This window comes from Bufo gargarizans, chromosome 3, assembly GCF_014858855.1.
Source record: "Bufo gargarizans isolate SCDJY-AF-19 chromosome 3, ASM1485885v1, whole genome shotgun sequence".
In the NCBI taxonomy this organism is placed as follows: domain Eukaryota; kingdom Metazoa; phylum Chordata; class Amphibia; order Anura; family Bufonidae; genus Bufo; species Bufo gargarizans.
The window spans coordinates 358,545,028-358,554,749 of record NC_058082.1 but is presented as its reverse complement, the minus strand read 5'-3'; the positions used below and the strand labels follow the sequence as shown (position 1 = coordinate 358,554,749).

At 40.8% G+C, this 9,722-nt stretch overlaps 1 protein-coding gene across 1 annotated transcript; it reads left to right on the top strand.

The window, feature by feature from the left end:
• The first annotated feature begins 1,210 nt into the window (after positions 1-1,210).
• On the top strand, positions 1,211-7,516 carry LOC122931103 (cbp/p300-interacting transactivator 3-like). The gene is made up of 2 exons (XM_044285045.1): positions 1,211-1,351; positions 3,728-7,516. The coding sequence occupies exon 2, from the start codon at positions 3,731-3,733 to the stop codon at positions 4,274-4,276; it is 546 nt and encodes a 181-aa protein (XP_044140980.1). The 5' UTR covers positions 1,211-1,351; positions 3,728-3,730; the 3' UTR covers positions 4,277-7,516.
• Positions 7,517-9,722: the final 2,206 nt, after the last annotated feature.

Below are 9,722 nucleotides of genomic sequence, written 5' to 3'. Positions count from 1 at the left end.
TTACACTGGAAAATTACACCCGAAAAATCAATCAATAGGTGTCAATAGGAATCAATAGGAATACCTGGTGCAAATTTACACAGTGGATTCTTCCGCAACTAAAATACGCTGCTTCCACGCCATGTCTGAATCCAGCCACGGTGGCCTGGTATTAAATTTAAACTCAGTGGTTTGCACTAGTGTCTTGCAGCTGGTTTCCTACAGTTTCCTCCCACACTCCAAAGACATACTGATAAGGATTTTAGATTATGTAGATTGTAAGCCCTCACCGGCAGGGCCCTCTCTCCTTCTGTACCAATTTGTAACTCATCTTGTTCATGCTTAGTGTAATTGTCTGTATTATGTATGTTCCCCGCTTACCATATGTACAGCGCCATGGAATGAATGGCGCTTTATTAATAAATAATAATAATAATAATTGTGAGCTCCACTGAGGACAGTGAGTGGTGATAATATCTATAAATTGCTGTCAAATATGTCAACGCTATATAAGTAAGGGCTCATGCACGCGACCGTATGTATTTTGCGGTCTGCAAGACATGTAACCACAAAAAATATGGAAGATATCCGTGTGCATTCCGTATTTTGCGGAACAGAAAAGCTGTCCCCTATTAGAACAGTCCCAACCTTGTCTGTAATGTGGACAATAATAGGACATACGGTATTCAATTTTTTTGCAGAAACGGAAACCGAATTCATATGGAGTAACTTCCGTTTTTTTGGAGGACCCATTGAAATGAATGGTTCTGCATACAGTCCACAAGAAAAAAAAAAGGAATAGACACGGAAAGAAAAAACATTTGTGTGCCTGAACCATAAGCTATTTATGCAGGAACAGGAATAATGCAGAGAACAATTTGGGTGCTTTATATGTTCTATGTGCAAATTATGTTTGTATTTTCTTTTGGTCACTTTGGTTAATAATAAAAGTGATCTTTTATTATACAGCATACACAGATGGAAATACCATGTAGACGAGATACATTAGCTACGAGCGTACAAACTATGATTTGTAATTTCCATCTAGTTTCTTTGCTTTATTCTACAAAGACATTACTTGAACACTGACTCTCATGTCCATAGGGCACCTTGTCTCAGTGGCATAACCATCTGATAGGCAGCAGTTCATGCAGTCTAACAACAACACATGGGCGGCAATGGATTGAGGCCAACCAATCAGGAGCAAAGGGCGTCTCGAATTAGCCACCACCCCACTGTACTCTGTGTCTTGAGAGTCCTATTTAGCAATGCACACTGGTGTAGGAAGTCTGGAGGACTGGTCTGGATTCCTCTCATTTACACGCTGATTGGATTTACAAAGGACTGATCAAGGGAAGAACTGCTGCTTTGGGTGAGTGTATTAAACCCCTTGCTAAATGTATTCTAGAAGCATTACAACAATCATTTGTAATGTGCTTTTCTCACACAAGCGACTCAAAGCCCAAATATAGTTATATCCTAAGATAGTGTATGTGTTTGTTATGTCCTACAACAGTCTGCACAAATATAGTTCTCCTACTGACCCCTAAAGTCACCATATTGTAGCTGTACAAACAGGTAATACTGCCGAATTACTATAAACCATTGCTCTGAAAATAGAATATAACCAGAAACAATAAGTGCTGCGTTATCATATTCCTTTGTTCAGAAACCTCAAGAATCCTTTGACTTGTTAAGGGTTAAACTTTTTCTGTTGAAAGGCTTTTGTTTTCCTTGTAAATCCCCTGTGACTTTAATGCACATCCAAATGGGTGTGAAAAAGGACACTCAATCCTATTAGACCCTCGGCTGTAAATGCTGGACGTGGTTGGCGTCATAGTGTTGTTATTATTATCTATTATTAAAGCGCCATTCATTCCACGGCGCCGTACATATAAGACAGCTGCAATAGTGTTACTATTTATTCCATTATAACAAATGCATAGACCTTTGTATCACATGAAATTCATGACGTGCCTATATCTATTATATCAGAAAGCTCCTCGAGTGTAAAAAGCCACCAATGTTATATGACCGACAAGAGTAGAAATTTACCGCCACAGTCGCACAGATCTGCACTAACTTCAGAGAATCCCATATATACATAATATTAATGAATAAGGAAATCTTGCAACTGTCATATCAGATATTTTCCCATATTTTCTCCATCCTTCCGTCTGAAGCAAGTACATAAATTACTATTGCTAAGCACTGCTTGCACAGAACCAGGATACTTACTAGCGTCTTGCAGATGGTGCTTATCTCGGAGAATGCATACTTAGATTGCCTTAGCACACAGGAGAGTTTCCATAGATCGTATTCACCTACCAACTTTAACTGGCAGAAAAAAACTGCTCTACTGAACAGAAACCTATGAAAATAGTGAAGAAAAATCAAAGGATGCCCAAGTCTGCTTATGCCCTTTCACACTTTGCTAGTTATATTTAAAGGGGTTTTCAAAGAGTACAATATTGATGGCCTATCCTCAGAATCGGTCACCAATATTAGATTAGTGGGGGTTCAACTTTCAGCATCCCCACCGATTAGGCTACTTTCACACCTGCGTTCGGTGCGGATCCGTCTGGTATATGCACAGTCGGATCTGCACCGATAATGCAAACGATTGTATCCGTTCAGAACGGATCCTTTTGAATTATTCTTTAAAAAAAAAGGACGGATCCGTCCTGACTTACATTGAAAGTCAATAGGGGATGCATCAGTTTTCAATTGCACCTCTTTGTAAGTCATGGACGGATACGTTTGGCTCCGCATCGTCAGGCGGACACCAAAACGCTGCAAGCTGCATTTTGGTGTCAGCCTCCAGAGCGGAATGGAGGCACAATGGAGCCAAACTGATGCATTCTGAACAGATCCTTATCCATTCAGAATGCATTGGGGCTGAACTGATCCGTTTGGGGCCGCTTGTGAGAGCATTGAAACAGATCTCACAGGCGGACCCTGAAACGCCAGTGTGAAAGTAGCCTTATCTGTATGAAAAGGCTGCAGCATTAGTATAACTGCCGAGGCCACCTCGCAGTATACCAAGCACAGCGCCATACCTTTATAGTGGCTGTGCTTGGTAGTGCAGCTCAGGCCCATGTACTTGAATAGCACTGAGCTACACATAAGCCATGTGACCAATCAGTGTGACATCACTGGCCTGGAAAGAGGAGCAGAGAGCAGTGGCCTCTTCATATAGCTTATGGCAGGGGTACCAGACATTGGACCTCACTGATCTGGTACTGATGACGTATTTTCAGGATAGGTCATCAATATTTTAATCCCAGAAAACCCCTTTAACTAGGCAACCTTTTGTTATCCTGCATGTTTTCTACACATTGGTGGGAGAACTTTATGTTTTATTCTAGTATGCTAACATCCACAGTTGTATAAATGACCGCCATGGGGGCAAAATGTAATGCTTTGCATGGCTCATAGCCACTAGACCAGAATAAGATTGACAGTTCTTATACTTAGGGTTATAGCAGATACCTATGAAAATATCTAATGCTATCAACCTGTAAAACTACAGCGGTACCATATACAAATGGGAGGAAGAGGGATCTGGGTATTGTCTCAATATTGATTAAAGGAAGCAATCTTTTAACATTAGGTAGGTTGCACTTTGGTTGGTTGGTCTACTATTTATCCCATTAAATAATAACTATTCATGAGCACAATATTTCTACAAAATTACATATATATTTAAGTAATGTAAAAATAATGCTTTACCATTTTCTAAACATAGGGAATGGCAGACCCAATGATGATGTCAGTCATGCAAAACGGACATCCCAATTATAGGATGAATGTCAACGGTATGCAGCCTCAGCCACATCCTCATCCTGCTAGAAGCATGCCTTCAGTACCAATGATGCAATATGGAGTTGCTCATCCAGATGGAAATATGAGGGTACGGATGAATGTGCACCAGCATATGGCAAACCCTATGATGTACCCCGGACAAGCTCAATCTTATATGGGAGCTCAGCAACTAATGGCTACAATGCATCTTCAAAAACTCAGCACTCAGTACCAGGGACATCCAATGATGAGTAATACTGGACTTGTGCAGGGACACCCAGCTTACAAAATGGCACCAAATCACCATCAGAACATGCCTACTTTAAATGTGACAGACGCTGACCTCATTGATGAGGATGTATTAACATCTCTGGTGCTGGAATTAGGTTTGGACAGAATCGAAGAGTTACCTGAACTGTACTTGGGGCACAATGAGATGGATTTTATCCTGGACTTTGTCGGCAAGCAGCAGGTTAGCACAGTAACCTGCTGATGCGCAGAGAACTGCGAAACTCGGCTGCACTGTATATGGCTTCCAGAAGTCCTCGTTTTACTCGCTCAAACGCTAAACACAATGTGATCAGAGAAGGTTGTTTGGACTACATATTAATCATGAGACATACCATCCTCATTTGATGGACACAGTAATCCCATGTGTATTGGAAGTATTCAAGAAAATACATAATTATCATAAGGATACGGCCAGACAGTCAGGTTTCCTCTTGCAGTTTTGGAAGCCTTCGAAGGAGAGAAAGTATAAAGGACAGATACAATCTCTTCCTTTCTTAATTCCTTCCTGTTTTTTGCTTCCAAAACTGCATCAGAAAACCTGACCGTGCGTACCTTCGCATTTTAGCTGCAACCTTTGCACTAAACCATAGCCACCAATTAAGGTCTATTTTGTTGCATTGCTCACCAATAACTGGTATACACGATAGCATAACTGCACTGGTGATGGTTTACATTTTCTTTGTATGCACAATCAGCTTCTCATATGATAAAAAGCTTTTTTTCACTTACATGGGACCATTTTTATTACACGTTGCTCTTGATTTGCACTAGACTGCTAAAATCTACTTACGGCTTGATTGTCATCAGCGCTAGCTAGGTAAGGTGGCCTTTAGGCTGGGTTTTCACACCATGTTTTGGCACTATTGCTGCAAAAACAACCAAAACTCAGCCTGGTTTACACCACATAGTTTTAGCCAAAGCTAAGAGTGGATCCTAAAGAAAGGAAAACAATACATGAAAGGTTGATACTTCTCATTTGCAAAACTAAGCATCATAAATTGCACAGATGTATGAAGCATCCCAGACCAGTTGTGAGATCTCTTTAGGCACACCATTATAGACATTACTGAAGATGCCGGGATCAGAAGGTCCCTATTTGTATAAAGCCAGCTATATCTTCTATGTTTCAATTCAGGTATAACCCTAAGTGCAATGTCAGACAATTTTGCACTATACAGTTGGGTGGTAGCAGGTTTATGGTGATATTGTAAATAAGTCCATTACGGGAAATGTAGTGACTGTCCCACAAATAGCCACATAGGCTCTCAATCAGGGAGATCAACATAATTGGGGTAGTTACATTGTATATTATAATAAAAGGTCAATGAAGAAACTACATTTCTGGTTTTTAACATAAATTTTGCGAAAAATTATGGAAAGAAAATTAAAGGGGTTGTGCCATAAACTACTTTTCACTCCAAAGTGTATTTTCATCAATTACTGAGATCTAATTTTCAGTTTTGTCTTATCCCCCATGCTTGAATCCTACTTCCTGGATTGTCATGCGCTGTCCCATCATGACTTAGGGCAGTGAGATGTGTGCTGACATCAGCAGAACATGTGACACTAATCACGTCCCTTGTTTATACCAGTGATGCTTGTGCCTAAGAAGCGCCCCCTGAGCTCACACTTCAGAGTAGACAGCAGCTAGCTAGGATTGCAGGAGACATGCCAGTTGATATACAACAAATGAATATCAGACCAGATTTACCACAGGGTGCAATGGGAGGCTAATAACTTTAGAACAAGGCAGTTTTGATAAATGGTGGTATTTGGGAAAAGTGATTTAACAGCAATATCTTTTGGACGGGAACCATTTATATAAGTGGAACAACCTCCTTTCATTTCCAACATAATATGGCCTCACTGAAATTCTGCATCTTTCTTTAGCCTTAAGGGACATTCTCATGAAATCTGCAGCATTTCAGTGTCATGAGAAACTACTTTTAATTAGATCCCCATAGCCTGTGGTACCTATTAAAAATCATACCCACTTACCATGCCCAGGCTATGTTCTGGTCCCTGGATTGTTTACTTCTGGCTGGGGTATGGACATGGTCACATGTGCTGCTGCAGCCAATGACTGACCTCAGCAGTGACATGTTCCCAAGCGGTGTTTGAGCCAGTAGGGACATGTTGCTTGCTGAGGCACGTTACTGCTGAGACCAGTTATTGGCTGCTGCTGTGCAAGTGATCACGTCCATACCATACAAGCTGGGTTCATGAACATTGCTGAATTCAGCCAGGATGCTGGAAAGGAGCAGCAGGGAGCAGGTGAGTATGATTTTTTTCAATATGTACCACATAACTACAGGGGCTAATTAAAAACCCCTTAAGGGACTTATGAAGACAACAACACTTATAATCCAAATTTGAGCATGTAGATGTCATAGAGGAGGGACCCCACTTGGATCCCCTCTTTATGAGCACGAAAGAAAAGCAGCACTGTCAGACCAGCTACCACTCTGGCAGATCTGGTCCATGTAATGATGCATGTATGGACAGCATCTCCCAGTGATAATAGCTAATCTCTGGAGGTTAGGGAACTGGCTTCCATGTGAAGAGAGCTTGTCTTCATCATACAATGCTGTTAAGGAGAACCAGCAAAAGGAAATTTGAAAAACAATAACTTTTGTCATCATTTTTTATGACACCATGTTCTACATATTTAAAGAGAACCTGTCACCTCTCCTGACTTGTCAATTTCAGCAACTACTTGCATTCCTCATGTAATTACAATTCTGGAGCATACATTTCTACGACTCTATGTTGTGCAATCCCTTTTGCAATGAAGGTCCAGATGGGTGTTATCATTTAGTTGTATCCCTGCACAGTCACTGGCAGCACTAATTGAATGTGTCAGACTGTGCAGGGACATATCCTCAGCTGGTAACACCCATCTGGCCCTTCATTCCAAACTGCTAGTAATTCATTCATAACTTCTAGAAGGAATGACACAACATAGAGTCATAAGAATAGACGATCCAGAATTGTTATTACATGGGGAATGCAAGAATTTGCTAAAGCAGACATGTCGGGAAAGTTACAGGTCCTCTTTAATGACCCATTATATGACTATGATACATGGTTACCATGTGTTTATTATATTTAAACTACAATACTCAAGAGATGTGTTGCTGAACTAGACCTATATGCGTATTAAGAGCCCAAGAACATATGGTACGTTGGTTTTGTAGAGCTACATACATGGTTTCCAGCTTCCTTCCTGCTCGCTGTTGACTTGTCCATGAAAAAAACAATACTGCAGATCCTAATTTACTGTAGATACACAATATGTTTTCTCATGATCATGTGATCCTATCGGCTGGCCCTCTTCTATTTTCAAACAGGCAATATTGTCGGTAATTTGTACATTAACTCTTGATACAATTGTAATATTTAATTAATAAAATAACCACTTTGTGGCTTTTAAAAGTAAAAACAGGTTGAATTTCTTTAATTGTCATACACAGAAGCTCTGTGATGATGCTGTGCATAGAATTTCACTTGAAATCATCTTGTAACATGTTATATTGACATGTCAGAGGAAGACAACGGTATTGGGGTATGTTAGGTCTAACTGAAGGAATGAGTCTGAGTGCCACCTTCCATCTGTTCAGAATATATGAATTTCTACTTTTTACTGCATTCTAGATGTCACAGGTCACATCATTAATAAACTCTGGTAACTTATTTGTGTATTACTTCCATAGGAAATGTTCCTAGCAGCATGTGACTGGATTGATGAACTTCAAATTGGGGTTATATTCTAGTAAACCTTTGGGGCCCATAGCAGTGTCATAACCTGGGCCCAATAGTCTATCCATGTTTTATGATATCCCAGTTTGACCCTGAAGCAGCGATCCATGAGCTCTAACCTAGCTAGTCCCTACAAAGGCATGCAATTCACTGTAGAAAGACTTGGTGCTTCTAAGAGGATTCTTCCATAGAACATCTCTGACACAATGTGTAAGATGGGACATCATGGATTTTTTTTTCACAACCAATAGACCCTCTTTAATCTTCATATATCTCACTATTATACACATCCTTATTTTCAATGAGATATTTAGAGTCTACCAAAATTCTCTTCTAATTCCTAAATATACAAATCAGAATGAATTGGTAGTGTCCCTTTGGTACTTACAGCCTCAACCAGAATTAGCGATCCTCAAGTCAGGAGCTCAAAAATGATATATAAGAACATGGTAAGTACCTACGGGGAAGTTATATATTTTTTTCAGATCCTGGCTGTTTTTTAGCTCATCTCCATTAGGGTCAAGCTGTGATCTAGCTATTATCTATCCATAATTGACTTTAGTATGGCATTATTGTTCCTCGGATACAGGGCAGAGACAGAACAAACATTCCATTAGCCACATGATGCTAGGAATGTGTGACACAGTTGTGTGATTGCAGCATATTACAAGCATATTTAGATGTAGGGTACCAGAAGATCCTTTGTAGGCTTTGTGGGCCCCAAAGGTCCAGCAGAAAAACAAACATTTGGCGTTTCCTTTGGTGCCAGTCACTTGCCAATAGGGTCTATTTCTTTGAATCAAAGCCTATTAGACTTAACTATATGTATGGGGTCTGGGCCTCAAAAATAATTTCCTTTGGTGGGCCCAAGAAAACCTAGCACAACACTGTTTAGATATTCTTAGAAATTCCAGTTCTAAAATTGCATGTCATAAAACACTAAAATAAATGAAAATGAAGCTCCAAGAAATATACACACACGATTCTATGTTGTATCTAACATCTTCAAATGTACAGGTCATTGCTATGTGGTTGATATTGTTACATTGTAGGCAGGACTGTGGTGGAAGGCTTTAGCGTAAAGCCTTCCACCACAATCATGCACACGGCTGTTGTGCGGCCGTTCCGTGCATTGTGCGGTCCCCAATGCACGCACAACGTCCGTACGGCGTCTGAGACGGATCGAGACCCATTCAACTTGAATGGGTCCATGATCTGTCCGCACCGCAAAAAAATACACTCCACAGTGCCTGCGTTCCACATCAAGTGAATGGGTCCGCATCCGTGATGCGGGGAGCACACGGCCAGTGCCCGCATATTGCTATGGCCGTGTGCATGAGGCCTAAGGCCTCTTTCAGATGGGCGTTGTGGGAAAATGTGCAGGTGCGTTGCGGGGACAACCGTGATTTTTGCGGGTGCAATACATTCAACTCACGCATCGCATTCGCGCGGAATACTCGCCCGTGTGAAAGGGACCTAAGGGTTCTTTCATTAATGAGCGACAAGCTACTAGTTTTTAGCAAGTAGTTTGTATTTGAAAGACGTTCAACTAGACAAGATAGTAATCACTAAATATGTTCAGGGTTTAATCATTATTGCCATCTTTGCTTTGCCCCTAAAGGAATTACACTGCAAACCACTGACAGATTTATCATCAGATGAGGGAATGTGGTGGAGACTAAAGCCTCATGCAGACGTCCGTGGAACATGGTCCGTGAGATACCGGATTGGCATTGTAGGAGCACCCAATGACGCTGTGCGCTCCTGCAATGACAGTCCGGTATCTCATGGACCTTGTTCCACGGACGTCTGCATGAGGCTTAACAATAATCATCCAGTTGCTTTGAAAGATCTGATTAAAAATGTATTACTCATCATTAGATCACTGC